Genomic DNA, 17,191 nt, shown 5'->3' on the forward strand with positions numbered 1-17,191 from the left:
CAGGGGAGGAATGGAGGGAGGAACAGAGAACCAGGAGAGAGGAAACGAGGGCTCTGAAAAGAAAAGGGAAGGAGGGAGGGAGAGGGGTGGCACATGTGATGAAGGAGAGAGGACGAGGAGGGAACAGAGCAGAAGAGAGAGTGCAGCGCCAATTAGGGAAATTAGGGATGTTTCATTTACTCAGACAGAAACGGAAGTTGTACTGAAACTTTACTTGGTCATTATTTCACTGAAATAGAGGGGCAAAAAAAAACACCTCCAGTATCTGGCACGGAGGCAGCAGGCTAGTGAGAATAGCACCAGGCCAACAGAGACAGCTTACACTCACAACTAAGACTTGATCAACTTTAAACAGCCAACTTAAACAACTTTATTGCAAAAAGTTTTTTAAAAAACAGATTTCTTTATCAGTGAAGTATAAGTGCACTAATCAACAAGAATGTCATGTAAAGATTCAAAACAATATCTGCTCTTCTCTCATTTCCACTTTGTAAAACTCTATATCTTTGAGTTGTGGACTGTTTGCTGGACAAAATAAGGCATTTGAAGATGTCCGTTTCGACTGAGAACACGTAATGGTCATTTCTCACAGTCGTTTTTATCAAAACGTAGCCTTTAGATAATTGATAATGATAATAAGTGCAACTCTAAAACACTGTATTGGTGTTGTTTAATCCAAGTCAAGAAGGTGTAGTACCTGGGATGGACCAGGGTGGGGTGTTCTGGCTCCTCCTTGATGTCCGAGTAAAGATGATTGAACACCAGAGTAGGTGGAAATGTTTTGCCCTGAGAATAATAAAAACCCACAAATAAATATCACACAACACAGCAACACCGTCTTTTAAGTCGCTGTGTAAGGATTATAAAAGGCATCTTCCATCTACAATTATTGATCTTTACATACAATTTTGCAGCTGAGCAGATGAATTATCACAACGGATGAGTTGAATGCCCATGCACACAAATATACACACATGTGCATACACATGAGTACATGGGGAGAAGCGGCAGGAGGTGAAGGGAATGTGCTGTACTGCACATGGCGCTCTTGGAGCTATACCCTAATAAAGCTAATATATGCATGCATACATGTGGATGAAGGATCATCCATTAAGGCATCGGCTGGGAGAAAGAGATGTTGGAGAAAAGAGATCAATATGGAGAGCTTCTTCCCTGTGTGTGCATGTAAAGTTGTTTTGTGTGTGTGTAGTGGTAAAGAAGAGAAGCCTTTCAGCAGCTGTATGAGTGTATTTCCTGACAGGTCAGAGAGGAGAAGCGTGCCACTATGAATGGGTGAGCAGGGGGGTTGTCTGTCAGTCAGGGTAGGGGTGGTGACCCTGAGAGCCGAACTGTGTGTAGAGGAGGGGGAGGGGGAGGGGGAAGAGAGGAGGGGATGGAGGGATGGTTGGAAAGGAAGCAAGCCGACAACTGACCTGTCTTGCAGGGTCGGTATCAGTCAACTTGTTGCTGGGGGAGCAGAGATCTGCTGAGGGTTTCCTCACCTGGCTCTCCTCCTCCTCCACTGCCTTCTGAAACACAGACAGAAAGAGATGGCGGTTAATAAAAAAAAAAAACACACACACACACACGGCAAGATTAAACAGAACAGAAAAAGAGCGAGTGCAGCATAGATTATATTGGTTAGAATATGCTGAAAACTAAAATCATGCGGAAAAAGAATGTACAACCTCAGTCACAGGGGGTAAAGATAGACAAATGGCATTTAAACGATCGGAAATAGAAACAAATGAGATACAAAAGATAGCAAATGGAGACGAATGGCAATAAAAGTGAGCAGCACGTGTGATCTACGGCCCGAATCGGTCGTGAAAAACAGCAGGAAAATGGATAAGAGTAGACGCTAAATGAGCCCACTGAGGAAGGCCTATGAATAAATCAAGATGATAGTCAACATGGCCTGTCATTCTGTGCCTCTGTGTGTGTGTGTGTGTGTGTGTGTGTGTGTGTGTGTGTGTGTGTGATTCATCGGTATACATGCAACACGGCTGGAATCAGCCTCTCTCTCAACGTGAAGACATATTTGTGTGTTGAATGTTTATGATTCACTGTGCCCCCTGAGCCATGTCAGTTCAGTAAATACTGCTGGCACTGCCTCTAGTTGTATTTGTGTGTGCATGTGTGTGTGTGTGTGTGTGTGTGTGTGTGTGTGTGTGTGTGTGTGTGTGTGTGTGTGTTGAGCAAATCCAGGACACGCTCAGCGAGAGGCCGCATGCTGATGGAGTTGATGCTTATCAGCGGCAGACAGGCCTGACACTACACACCGGCTGCCTGCAGTTCACACACTTTCAACCAAACTGACAGGTAGCACAGGCGCCAGAGGAACAACACTATTCAGCATTGATACGTGCACCGCTCGGTAGCCCACAGCAACAGACAGAGAGATAGAGAAGGGAGGTGTAGAGAGGAGAGAACGTGGGAGGAGAAGAAACAGGAAATAGAATTCAATGGGGAGAAAAGTCTAAAAGCAGAGTGAAGAAGGAGAGATTGAGGTTGTAGAAATCATCAATAATTGACTCACTAGCCTCTTAAAGCCATCTCTGAACGTTTATTCATACACGCACAATTTGCAGCACTACCATTAACAGAGCCGCAGATCAAAACGTCCAAATTACAGTGACAGCCAGGAATTAGACTCCTAACATTCATAGTGGCTAGTCGCCTAGCATCAGGTTTAGCGTTACTTCACGCACAAACACGAGAATCATATTGTCTCAGCTCGGAGAGAAAAAATAACTATTGTGTTAAAAATATATATATATATATATATATATATATATATATATATATATATCATAACAATTGTGCTGTCTGCATCTACACTCGTTTAAGTTACCCTTTCTGTGAAAGACAACAAGAAAACCCTGAATTCATGTTTACTGTTTGTAGGGGATAGTCCCTTATTTCCGAGGGCATGGATGAATGAGTATGTGCTTGCGAATGTAATAGACTGGCGCCATATGCATAGCCAGGTGTGTCTGTGTGTCTATAAATAAATATAGAGGGGGGCTCGTCCATTTACGAGCGTTTGTGGTTGGTGTTTTTTCCTTTTTTTCCTCCAGAAGGTAGTACTGCAGCACTGAAAAGGAGGGGGGGATCGAGTAAAGGGGAGGCAAAGAGAGAGTGGTATGATGGGACAGAGCAGAAATAGAGGGAGGAGGGGAAAGTGGGAGGAGAGTTAACAAAAACAACAATAAAACCCACTGCAGTGGTGTGGAGGCGAACTGGGTGTCGCTAGCTTGATTGCCTCCAATATTATTGTTGTCTGAATGTGTGTGTTAATGGCACTTGCTACTACATTCCTCTAATCTGAAACCAGTCCCCCGCCCCCTGCACAGGTGTGTGTATGTTTATGAGACCAACACAGACACAGAGAGCGAGCCTAGGACCAAACTGGCATTAACACCAGGTCATCCAAAGGTCTTTCATCTGGTTGACTCCTACGAGAGCAGATGCTCTGCTGAGGAGACGACTGACAGCTTATTAAAATGTAGGCCTGTGTTCATTCCTGTGTTCATGCGTGTGTGTAAAAACAACCAAGGAGTGTAAGTGCTTATGAATGGGCATGTGTATCCACATACAGAACATACATGTATGTGTGTGTTCTACTAATGGTTGCCTGTCTCTCTTTGTATTTCCTGCACACACCACGTTTCTACTCCCTAATGTACTATAATGAAGTAACTCTCTTATCTGCTTCTGTGACACAAACGCATACATACACAAACAGCCTCTAACCACCTATGTCTTCAGCCCTTTGTCGAGCTGAAGCTCGCCTTATGACAATGTGGATTAGCATTCCACACACTCGCTCAGCTGAACTATGCCCTGTTGTTCCTAATCACCAGCAGCCTGATCGTCGCTGTAGCTACACACGCATGCATGCGCACGTAAAACTAGATGAAACATACTGCTTTAGACACACGGCCATGCAAACTTTTACAATGACCCATTTCCGGAGCCCCAGTTTAGTCCCCGGACCATTAGCACACGTGACATTTCTGCAGCAGACGCATTAATGGAGCAGAGAGTGTTTTTTGTGTGTAGCCTGAGTGCTGTTAAATCCAACAATAACAAGCACCACTCTACTCCACAGACAGCCATGACGGTATATTACCATACACAGTCTGGCAAACGCAGGCGGAGAGTAAATGCACTTCAGTGCATTCACAACGTGAGCTCCATCTCCGCTTCCCAATGCGAAGCACCAACACTTCCTTTACATCAGGAATACCTGTTGTCTCAATTATTTTCTAGCTTTATTTTTTACTTTATATGGGTTATTTGAAATAGAGGCTGACATTCAGTGTAGTTTTAAGTATTTGTTTAAGCTAGAAATGAATGATTATATAATTGGCCGTGCTAGTGAAAGCGCCACCATATTATTCATGAAGAGTTGATTTCTTATTGGGGTGAAGGCTTTCAACTTCACAAAAAGTTGACAGATAACCAATTTCTTTGTAGCAAAAGACCCCAGAGGATATAAGTGAGTCTTTTTCAGCTCTTGCCAGTCTCTGCTCATATCCACCAACAACAAGGATAATCTGGTTTTGTGTCTGCTCTTTTAATTCATAGGTTTCATATCTAGGGAACATAAATACACACGCAGTTCAACACATATTGTGCAAACAGGTCGGAGGTAAAGCTCTCCTCACTTTCCAGATAACTGCCATCTGTGTGCATGTAAAGATACATCCAGAGCTGGAATGATAAGTTGAACAAATGATTAATTGTATTTTTGTCACTTTTCAAGCAACATGCTAAATATTTGCTTGATCCAGCTTCTTAAAATGAGTACTTTCCTGTTTTCTACTTCTACTACTATATAATTGTAAGCTGATCATGTTTGGCTTTAGACAAACAAACTATTTAAAAGACATTATCTTAAACTCAGGAAAATTGTGATTATTATTTTATGATATCTTAAAAGACAAAAGGAAAAACTGAAAACTGATGATTCAATCTTCATGATCCGTGTGCTACTAATTTTAAGTTGGTAGCATGTGTTGATTCTTCAGAGAATATGCTACTGAAATGATAACACTGTAAACGATAATCACAGGACATAACACACAAACACAACTAGTCTCAACAAGCCTAATGGCAAATCTTATCTAGGGCAGCATAACAAGTGTGCACGCCTTAGTCTGACCTTTCATCTCAGAGCACCATTTCAATTCCTTTTGGTGCACTAAAACATAAACACTGTTGGGCCCGATTGTCTGCACATCTGTTGAATTGGCAGCCATTACTGGTCGTGTTTAAAAACTGAAACAAACCCGAGGCGAGCACCACAACCTTGCTCATGGGACAGAAACAAGAGGGGTTCACAAAACAAAACTCTGCCACCCATCCTCCTCCTCCCGTCTGACCCATTCATGAGCCTGGCATTCAGAAGGAGGGGAGGGGGAGAAGGTGAGGGATAGCGGCAGGCGACCGAGGAAGACAGAATAATGCAGCTCATTCTCCTTTTTTCAGGAGGAAGTAAACCGCCTTTATTTGGGTGCCTTTTCATTCGTTCTCAGACAGTGAGAGAGGAAAGGAGAAACACACACAGACAGTCAGTCACGCCCTGTCTGTTTCTAGACCACATCCTGTTCTGCTGCAGTCGTCGACTGTGTCAAAGATCAAGCAACAGATACGAAGATGCATGTACTTCCTGGTCAAAGCCAAGCCACAACAAGATATTGAAGCATCTTGCCTGCCTGAATGTGTGTTGCAGAAAACTCATTCATGCCTTCTCTTTAAACTCATCTAACTTCTCTTCATCCTCAACGTTTCCCCAAACATTATTCTACATAGTGTGTATACTTTTGCTTGTAACAGGGATATAATGTATAAAATAAAAAAGGTGCCTCTGTGCCTTTGGAGACTAGTTATTTCCATGCGTTCTACTGGAGACCGGGGCTCTGGCAGTCCCCCCAACACCCCCGGAAGTCTTAATCCAATAAGCTATTTATCCACGGCCTGGGAGCCACACTTTGTTTCAGCAGCCAAATCAATAAGAGCCCACAAGGGAACCAGGCAGCCAAGTGGGGCATTTAAAAGAATGTACTCTTTTTTTAGTCTGCATAACGAGTTATCTTCTACGAATGTCTCAGTTGTAATGGTAGAGAAGTCAAGTATAGTATTTTCATGTCTTCTGCTCAGTGTTTAAAGGGTTTGACCCCTCACCTGGTGCTCAAAGAAACACAATAACTGTATCTCTGACTGTGCTGAGAAGGTAACGTTATTGTTCTTTCACTTTAGCTTTGCAGAAATAAAGCGGTATTAACAACGGTACAGCGCACAGATGAGGACAGGTCTGACAGGTGGACGGTTAGACAAACAGGTGGCAGAGGAAAACAGGAAAGAAAAAAAAGAACAGGCAGACTGCCAAGACAGATGAGGAGACACCATGTGACTTTGTGTCTGTTTGTGCCTTCCCCCCAGACACCCACCTGTTCCTCCCTCTTTCCAAACACAAAGAACAGAGCCAGACAAGCACGCTGATAAGCATCAGCCAGACAAGCACACACACACACACACACACAGTCTAGACAGTCATCACACGCACGTCAAACACACAGCCCTTCCCCTCCCAACATTTTGAGCTCCTTCCCCACAGCTACAGTCAGCCATTTTACAATCCACACTACACAGACGTAACACACCAGAGCCAAAAGGGACCCAAATGAACAAACAGTGAATGGGAGTCTATGGGAAAAATAAAGTTATGAACGGGATTGTGAGGAATCTCCCCTTAATAGAAGAACTGTCCACCTACTGATTTACCATAGCCAGGAGTTAAATTTGGAAACAAGCAACAGTATTTCTCGATGGTCTTTCACTTAAAAAAGTCTATTTAGGCTCTTTCGATCAATTTTTCTATTCATCTTCCTCCCCCCCATCTTTTCTCTCCCTCCTCCGTTTCTCATGTTTCACAATCAAGTCCCAGGAGGCGGCTTCCAGTCTATATTCACAGCAATACATGAGGAGGGTTGTAATAACATTACCTCACGAATGGACAAATTGTCTGACTGGAATACACTAGGCAGGCCAAGGTAACCCCCACGTCAAACACACAGACAGTATCTATGACCCAGTATCTATTTATGTAGTGAAAGAAAAGAAAAGAAAGAAATATATTTTAATGATTTATATGTAACTATTTTCTGGATAAATCAATTAATTGTGTGGTCTGTGAAATGTCAGAAAATGGGGCGGGGGCAAATATTCAACATACTATCATAAAAGACACAGAAAGCATCAAATGTCAACATTTGAGATGCTGGAACTGATGAAATGTTGGAAATTTTAAGAACAAATGACTGAAATTATTATTAAATTTAACAAGATCATTGCAGACAAATGTTATGATCAATTAATAGACTAATTGTTTCAGCCGTAAAAAAGAAAATGCTATACAAATAATTTCACATTTGTCCCAGGCAAGTTACTTTTACGCAGTGGTCTAACCTGATTTTGAAATGGTAATATCGGTCCATGATTGAGTTATATTATGCATCTCGTTGCCGTTATTGCAACTAAGATGATCAGTGGTGATCGATTAGCTGGACGACAGAAAACTAATCTGTAGAAACTTGGATCATTAATCATTTAAGTCATTTATCAAGTAGAAATACCTCATCACTGGTCAGACAAAATAAGCAAGTTTAACACTTTCAACTCTGGTAACATCAGAAGAAAATTTGAAAATGATATTATCAATAACATAAAATAGATAAATTGTTTGCAGCCCGAGTAAAAATGACATTACTTACATGCATCTAGACATTGCATCAGAGGAAAAAAGACAAACACAATTATGTCACTCACCAAATCATCAACCTTTAGTTATGTGATTAATAGTCATGAATAGACAAAGCATCAGATCATTTCAGCCATCACGCAGCTTTATGAGGAAGCAAATATGATTCAGCCTTGTCAAAGACATACAGCATGAAGGTTGAGAGAGTTATCTGAAATGTAAGGTACGGCACGGTGACTCTGAAAATATATTTATCTACCACACACACACACACACTCTCAATTAATATCATTAGGTTTGCCATAAATCATTACAAGCCTCTATAAAATATGGCCACTGATGTTCATCTACACACATACTTATGCATAAGGAAATGTGTTTGAGTCGGTGAAGGGCATTTAAAAATCATTCATGCGCAAGAGAGCATTCTATCTATATGCATGCGCAGCTTACTGTCTCCAGCAGCGGCTCAGTGTGTGTGTGTGTGTGTGTGCGCGTGTGCGTTCTCCAATTTCTTTCCCCAGTGCCCCCCACAGTGTTTACTACCAGAGCTGTCGGGGCTCACCTATGTGAGTCAACCAAGCCAGGAGAAATATGCATATACACACGGAGGCACATACGTAAACAGACCGATCAAACAATTGCTCCATCACACAGTCGTGTAGGAGGATGACGTAGTTTACTGCAAGTACAACTGTCATAGACACATACGCACACAAGCAAGACACTCTTCATTCTACCAGGAGGACACATCGACTGAGAATGAGGCCAGTGGGCTCTTGTCTTGTCTGTAGATGTCTGTACTTATCATTTGAGATTCATCTGGACCTGTGCGTGCGTGCGTGCGTGCGTGCGTGCGTGCGTGCGTGCGTGCCACCATCTCTAATAAAGAAAGAGAAAGTCTCCCAAGAAGCTTGCTGCCTTGGGATGCTTTTTGAAGGTAGGTTACTAGTTAATATTTGCAATTAGGGAGAGAAACACACAACCCAACGCCCCACCAAAAACAGAAATCTGCTGCCTGGTTTTCTATGAGGGAACTCAGATTACTATTCGGATGGATGAAACAACCCGGAGTGCTTGGAGACAGTGGGGAGTGAGAGAGCTGCAGAGAGGACGAGCGTTGCTAAGCAGACTGAAAGCCGAGAGAGGCTGCCAGCTAGCCAGCAATGCACTGTTATCACTACAGAGAGAAACACAAAATGGAGACACTGTCGAAACCTCTCTCTTTGCAAAACATAATACAACATTAACTAAAATGCCTCAAAATACATGCAGACGCCTACTTCTTACAGCTATTCAGTAACCAACTGTACCATACGTCACCAAGCAACAAGAAACTCCTCATAATGTGGACTGATTGCCATTTTAAGTGTCTACGAATGTAATAGTCTTAAAGCAATCAGACATTATAATGAGCTACTGTCTCTTGGTAAAAAGGTAGAAATATACGTCTTTTCTTGTAATTATTGTGCTATATCGCTATAAACAACTCACAGGCAATACGGTTAAATAAGCAAGTGTTTAAATATTTAAATGCAGGAGCTGGAGTTGGCCCAGACTAAAACACTACTTTACTGGCCCTTGAATGCTGCCAAGTATTGATCGGGGGTTTGTTTACTTCTTCCTCAGCACAGGAGGCTGCTCTGCTGTAATGTGGAATACTGCAGTAAATGTCAATGCTTGGTTGGTCATCGCTGTCTGCAATGAGGCCAAAGGGGGGTGGTGTGGAGAAAGAGGAAGGGACGGTTAAAGAAATAGAATGCAAGCGTAAGGTGGCTGACTTTGGATATAGTAGTGACAGCCAGACGAAGGGGGAGATCCACCTGGACAAAACACCCTGCAGGGTCAAGTCAATCACACGCACATGGAAAGAGAGACAGTTAAATCCAAACAGGCCCTGGGTCCTCTGACTGTTCTGCAGGGAGCTCCGGTCTCATCCATATTACATAGAGGAGCTTGTTTGAAGCCTGTACTGCCGGTCTCTACATAGGCAGCTTGGCTTTGCTGTCCTGGACCCTCGGGCTCGCCCGTCTCTCACACAAACACACACAGCTACCGTAATGCAAAGCCATAAGCTACCATGACTCTTTCTTTACGTCACAAGATCAAGTTGTCAAATCAAGTCTCCAAAGGCCATTCTCTCTACTTTCAGGATAGCTTGTGGGCTGAAAAATGTAATTATTTAAAGAAGAACTTGAACCCAGAAATCAACCAGCATTTGGCTAGAGAAGAGTATTTATTTCCATCCTGCCCATACTGATATTAATGCACCAACACATGACGGGTGAACCTACAGTCTACACACAAACTTGATCATCAGACTTCCTCCTCAAAGAGTCACCGTCTGCGGCACGCTTGACAACCTCCCCAAATAAGCACAGTTGGGTTTGGTAAAAGTCCTTACGGTTGAGTCAGAGCTCTAAGTGAACACACCTGGGCGTAGATCAAACAGACTGTGTGAGAGACCGGGACAGCAATAAATCTTTGTCCTGGCTCCACAGTGACGCTGATGAGCGGAGAACAGACCGCAGCACTGATGGAGCATTGTGACTCACTCTGCAGGATAGGGTTGGCGTGGTGACGAGAGGAAGTTGCTGATGGTGGTTGTGTGTGTAGCTGGCTGTGTTTCTAGCTGTGTTTGACCCGTTGACTTCCTTTAATCGTGGACTGTGTCATCTGCACAGCATCCCATGCAGCGGTGTCACGGTGTCTATTTGTGTGTCAACTCTCTAGTAGGTGTCATCATATGGATACATCAGGGTCATTCACCTCTGATGACACAAACAGTTTTGGATTCAAGATTTGACAAGTAACTTTTATTCTAATGTTTTTTACAGAAATAAGGCTGCCTCCTTGTCTGCCAAATAAGCCGACAAAAAAAGGCAACCATGCCAAATCGTACCATAAATTTGGCTGCGGGCTAGATTTGTTTGCAGCAACATGAGTCAGTCTTTTGAAGAACTACTGTACATATGGCCTCATCAGGGATCAGGATGCGTCTCAGCCGGTACATTTTCTTAGTGATGACAAAGAAAATGTCTGGCATAACGAAGTGCACTAGTCATCGGAACTAGTTAAAATGTAGCAAGACTGTAAACGACAAGGCAATGAATGCCTCACTCTTCAAAGGATACAGTCAAGGGCAATAGAAAGCCCCAGCAGCAAGGCTGTTTTAATACGAGCAACAGTGAAGCCAGAAAAAGAACTGGACATGCAAAGAGCGAGAATCAGTGCCACATGTTCGGCAAGAGTCGCACACACAAGCAGACACCGCTCTGTTGCTTGGGGACAATTAAGAAGCACTAGTAGCTAGCTTGCATTCAAGAGCACTCAGACTCACCACACGCAATCCTTAATTAGGTTTCCATAGCCAAAGTATACTCAAATAAAGATAAACAAAATACGTTTTATGAAAGCAGTTAGGTAATTAATTGCATCTGGCGGTCAACGACCTTGAGGATCGTCTACTACTTAGTTTACGCTGTAAAGGGGTGCAGTGGGGCTGTTGAGGATCCAGAGGGAAACAGTCTGCTATTTACTGGATCTAAATGAGCTGGTATAGACCCCTGAGGGGTATGAGGCAAAGAAGACTGTTATTAGAAATATCAGGGAGACAGATGATTCCCATGAGCGGCATCACTGCAGATGGGAATAGTGGTGAGATAAACACATCAAGATTTGTCAAGGTAGAGTCAGAAAGAGATTGAAGACTAGGCAAACCACAAAATATCACTTAACTAATGCAGTCAGTTTCTCAGGTGCTAACTTTACAGCCTTGCCTTGAGCAACATCTGTTTGGCCCCTGGTGAGATAAGGATTTACAGAGTATAGAGGCTGCAAGCAGTGGAAGGAAAATAAACAGTTGGAGGGCGTTTGATGTTAGTGGAGCAAAGGGTAGGCTGCAAAATAGAGGACTCACAGGGCAAGTAATCACCTATCCAAGCTGGGCAAGTTCGCATCTCACAGTGGTTTGCTTTGCTATCTGCTTTCATCTGGAGCGTAGGCTGAAGGTCAAAACTAGCATGAGCCACAGCAGCACTTAACTTGGTTGTCATTGTTGTTGTGTAATTACACATGTGGGGGTCGTTGGACAAAAAAAACATGGACACCTATACCAGCAACAAAGCAGAATCACTTCCATATGGAAACAATTTTGGAGCCATTACCAAACATGCAAATAAATTACTGGCAACATGGAAAGGTTTACTTTAATAGTACAGACAGACTTCTTTCCCCTGATTTCTCTGTGTTCGCAACATTATGCATTATTGATCAGTGTAGTGGTAGGCTTAATGTGTTGTGGATGTGCCGGATGGCAGCCCAGCAGGACTCGTGACACGCCTTTGATATCCAGTGTTTATCTCCCAAGTCTGGGAGACTCGGGCTGTGGGAGAAAATACGAAAGAGTTACTCTAAGTGCCTATATAGTGTGTGAGTGTCTTCTGTGTATATGGTGCTGCTATGGTAAGCTCCGCCTCTGGGTCTCTTCATTTACATCTTCATTAATCACCGTTCCCACTGGGAAGGCGGCACAGAAAAGCCTTTCAAATGCAAACACAATCTCTCTGCTTGCACACATCACGCACAGGCTGGCAGTCTCCCATAACCCTTTTACAGTATACTTCCCTCGCCTCCGACTCCCTGCCCCCAACACACACACAACCTGCTAGTCTGACTGTCTCCCAGGGAGACCAGACAGTGGACTGTTAATCTTTTCATCAACACATTGATTAATACCAAGACTCCTCATTATTCCGGTCTAATGCAAAACAACCCAGGCAAGCTAGTCAGACATGTTACGATCCAAGCCCCTTCCTCAAATCTTGTTTGAACTCGTAGCCCATTATAGTCCCTTCGCTTTCACTTGTTCTCGCTCTCATTTTCCTAAGAGGCAACAAACTGGTCCGACACCCTGGGGGGCAGAGCCATAGAATAGTGAACATGCAAACAGGCTGTCACTCCCAAGACTCAGTTTAAAGCCCAGAGGACATTTGGGTGGGAGGGTCTTAGTCAGCTTGTTTAGTCTCTGAGAGTGTTGGCAGACGTGGCAGAGGCTCCACTGTATCTGGACTGTCCTATCTCTGCTGTTATACAGTAGCACATTATCTTCTTTTTCTTTTGGGGAGGTGGGAAATGTGTCCAAGCCGAGGAAACAGTCAAACATAACAAGCAGGAGCAGTCAACGAATGGTAAATCTTTAAATGTGGGGATGTAGTGCAGAAGATACGCTGTGAATTGGTGCACAATACATTCAGGTGGTGAACTGGGGTTTGTGAGCAACTTGATTAGATTTTTATCTATTTAAGAAAAAGCCTGAGAAGTAATGACTTTGGCATTCCTCCAGTGAGCTACAATGCTGTTATGGAGCTGTGATACTGGCACTGACCTGATGATGACATACCAGAGGCCCCTCGGCTCAGCCCCTCCTACCTTGCGGGGCCCCATTTAGCCCTTTACAACAGGCAGCAAATACTGGCCAAGGCCCAGCCTGTTGTGTACAGGGAACAAGGACAGCCTCCCACTCCAAACTACATACAGGCATGATAGACTGTATGTTACTCTGGGCCGGCATTCAAAGAAGCTACTGTGTAATCAGTATAAGTGGATAGTTGTTCTTTGGAAAATGCACAAACAGACATAGAAATATGTGTATGGGTGTCTTGTGGTAGGGTGGGGGGCAAAGGAGAGTGTTAGCTGAGGGAAATGCATGCTAGCTAGCACGGCATTGGCCAACCAAGAGGGCTGTTACAGGCTACATTTGTGGTTCAGCTCAGGTCTTGGAGAGCTTAGGCTCCCTGTAACAACCTAATGGCTGTGGACACAGCTTGTTTAATGGAAGACGACCAAAGAGTAGAGCAAGTTGTGACAAACAACAGCCAGACCTACCCCTCTTGGCCTTACCCTATCATCTACTTAGTTTCATACTTCTCTTCTCCACCCTTACCTCAGTTGCTCAAGTGCCTTCGACCAGGGGTGGTGTGTTTTCTGACAACAGATACCCTTTATGTGTCTAAGTGACGCTGTCTGGCCGCATGTCTGAGTTGCAAAAATTGAGGCAAGCGGCAGCAGAAGCAGAGATGAGGTTAACTCAGGAAACTGATCCACATGTCAAAACCTAGACAGGAACTTATGCAACACCAGCTGCGGCCCTTCTTACAGAGTATTCTCATTTCACTCTTCTTTTGTTTTCTCTTGCCTCCCTCTTGGTCCATCGTCTCCTATATTCAGTGTCCGATTCACCCAACAACTCGCCACATCCATCAAGGTCGGAGAACTGATCAATAGCCACTGGCTTTCCTCTCACCCGCCTCGCAGATGCACACAAGTGGTCTTATTGCTTATGTATCGATTTACTTATCGGGTCATTTAGCTGCTTATATTGTTACTGTTCGCTGATTGGGGCCCAGGGGGTATTGGCTGTCTACAGACACATGTGGGCAACAGCAGAATTGTTTGGTTAGAAGAAAAGGGATGATGGTGAGCAACAGATGGCAGAGTGAAGGCCATAAGTCAAGATGGGTGAGGACAGAAGAAGCCAGATGAAAGATTGACATCATGATAGTGGGAGAGGAAGAAGAAAGAGATAGCAAAGGCAGCACAGTGTGCGATTGGCATACCCGCCAAAATCCAATTAGATACAGCCCAAGAGAATGAGTGACAAGCAGACATAGCAGACAGACCAGGAGACAGCCACAGAGTGCAGCTGCACTGGTCTGCGGTAATGAAGTCACTCATTTCCAAATAGCAAATAGAGGAAGCCAGAAAGATGCAGCTGTCCGCCGTCTGTGCCGCAGCCACTGTGTCAGCCCGGCCAGCGAGACAGACAGAGGAAGACTGTTCTCTCCATCTGACACTTCTGACTCGACTCTGGGCCAGCACAACGCCACAATCAAGGCGGAGGCTAGTAAGCAACATACAGCTATAACACCATGTTCCTCTGGGGTTATGCTCGCTAGGGAGGAATATTTTTTATTTTAGAGCTATAAATAGAGAGTCATCTATATCGATACTGATAACTGCTATTGTTTACCATTATTCAAACAATTCATTACATTGATATTTATTAGTGGTGCAAAGGATCATATAGCGATTCGGATCGTGTCACGGACCAGTCACAAATCGGATCAGAACAAAAGAAAGCAATTATAAAAAAGGAGGTCAAATATAACTTTTAGAGATCCCTGAACAGGCTATTTTTGCTGCCGATACTAATTGCCGATCATTGTTGATCCATATTGTTGTTTGATTATACAGCGGGTTGACAAGGCTCCTTTTTTGCCATCATCCCAAATATTTCAACTGCTCTGAAGTCTGTAAACCATCAGACACGTTTGTTCTCCTCCTATAATTAAATAAAATATTTAAAAATATATATATTTTTAAAAAATACAATGTATAATATATTAATATATATATATATTTAATATATTGTATTTATTTATAAATATAATATATATATATATATTTTATGTATTATATTTTTTTAATTTATAAATACAATGTATACAAATACAATACAAAAGTTCCGTTCAGTTACATTATGATGCGTTCAGGCTCTTGTGGTCAATTTAGACAAAGATTGCTTGTTTACAATGTAAAATCGTTAAACTCTGTAATTAATCCGCGGTTCACATGCGTGCCAAACCACGAGGGGGGATCCATACTAATCGCGGATCAACAGTTGTATGTTTTTTTCCAAGTGAACCACACAAAATTTTACACTTTTTGACCGTAAAATGCTTTTTGTGTATCTTTGCATCTTAAAATATAACTTGACCTTATACCAAGGGATTTTGTCTCTCAGATGTTTTGTAATACACTGCTTGCCTGGTGACATGCCATGTCAACAAGCAGCCAAAATAAACAAAATAATAATCATGAATAGGAATTTGTTACCTTCTGTCTTGCGAGGTAAAAAGAAATGAAAAATCACCCAATACAGATTATGACACATTATCTTGTCTCTGTGGGATGTACAATGTCTATCACATCCCCTGATGGCAAAATGAACTCATTGTCCATCAGATACTAATGTAACTCTGGAGATAAGGCTCACCTTGTTGCTGTCTGTTGGTGGCGTCTGTCTAGCAAACTTTATTTACACAGCAGGGATCAGTAGACATGGTGCAGTGCCTAAAGGCACAAAGCGCCATTTATAGAGAGCAAGTCCTGGAGTTTTGAACTGCACCTTCTCAAACCAAATACTCCTAACAGGATATGGGACCAGTAGCCATTGGAGAAGGTAAAAAAAAAACTTCCAGAAGGCTCCCTTGTTTGTGTCTCTTCTCTTCTAGAGGTCCCAGAGCTCTCCAGTAAAACTATGAACCCATTGTAAATATGAACATATACACTTGTATGTAAATAAGGGTAATTGGGAAAAGAATCTGCAGTCCGAGTTAGACCAAACACGGACGGAGGTGAGCCATCTTTCCAAAAAGCATGTGTGACTATAAGCTGCCTGGCTGGACTTCCACTAACATCTATTGGGATGTGGAAAGTATGAGTCACGCAGCCACAGCAGTAATGGCAGCTGGACACAGAGAGTCTGGAGGATGTTCAGGGTGAGAGACATGTCCGTCTGCCTCACTTCCTGTTCAGTCAAACACACACTTTCATTGCACAAATACACACACACAAAAACAGAGTGGACGGCCTTGAAGTAGGACAGTGCCAGGTCACCTCGTTCTCTGACCAATGACCTTTCGCACACCCGTACATCCGCTTAGGAGTGGTGTTGGAGTGGCATCCTCTTTTAATGCCAAAATGATCTGCTTGTAAACTCACAGGCAACTAACTGTCTTTCCAGTAATTTGGCCATTTGTGACTTTGTGTTTCTCTGCACAAATGTAGCTGAAGTCTCTTTTAAATTTGACAACCCACAAAAAAAACGAACAACATTTTATAAAACCTAGTCACTACCGCCCAGCAATAGAAATAAAGAAACAACGAAAAGGGAAAGCAATTTGAGAAGACACCTGAAATTGTGGTGAGACTCCAAAGAGACTAGCAAAGTGTGAGACGGCGAGAGACAAAATGGGTCATACTAGCCTCCAGTAGTTAACAGCTCATTACACACAGAGGTTGGCAATGTCGCAAACAAACTAAACACACACCAAGGATTGTAGGACTCATCATACAACTTGAGCATATGTTGTGTCTGTGGTGAGTGTACATTGTTGTTTGTGCATGTGTGTTTCCTCTGTGGTATTAAAACACCTCTGCCTTTGAAAAAGAATGTCTACGTTTTCCTTAAACCAAGGCAAAGGAAGAGGAGGAGGACCATTAAGAAGAGGCGAGACAGGAATGTGGTTAGGACGCTAGACGAGACTGCAGACGGTATTTCCTGCACATTCAGACACCAAGTTAACCAGACAGAGAAAGTAGCGAGGCATTTCCCAATCTCATGTGTTCCAGACATGTGCC

The 17,191-nt window shown here is 43.1% G+C and overlaps 1 protein-coding gene across 2 annotated transcripts in view; it reads right to left on the bottom strand.

Annotated features, from left to right (window-relative positions):
• The window catches only part of skila (SKI-like proto-oncogene a), a 30,047-nt gene that overhangs the window by 10,413 nt on the left and 2,443 nt on the right, over positions 1-17,191 (bottom strand). Inside the window, exons 2-3 of one of the 2 annotated variants that reach the window (XM_034556439.1) lie at positions 1,434-1,526; positions 698-786 (exon numbers count right to left, since the gene is read on the bottom strand). In XM_034556439.1, coding sequence (XP_034412330.1) covers positions 698-786; positions 1,434-1,526 — 182 coding nt within the window. Of the gene's footprint in view, positions 1-697; positions 787-1,433; positions 1,530-17,191 lie in introns of both variants that reach the window. The other variant, XM_034556438.1, reaches the window with a different exon arrangement.

Source organism: Cyclopterus lumpus, chromosome 17 (assembly GCF_009769545.1).
Source record: "Cyclopterus lumpus isolate fCycLum1 chromosome 17, fCycLum1.pri, whole genome shotgun sequence".
Taxonomy (NCBI): Eukaryota; Metazoa; Chordata; class Actinopteri; order Perciformes; family Cyclopteridae; genus Cyclopterus; species Cyclopterus lumpus.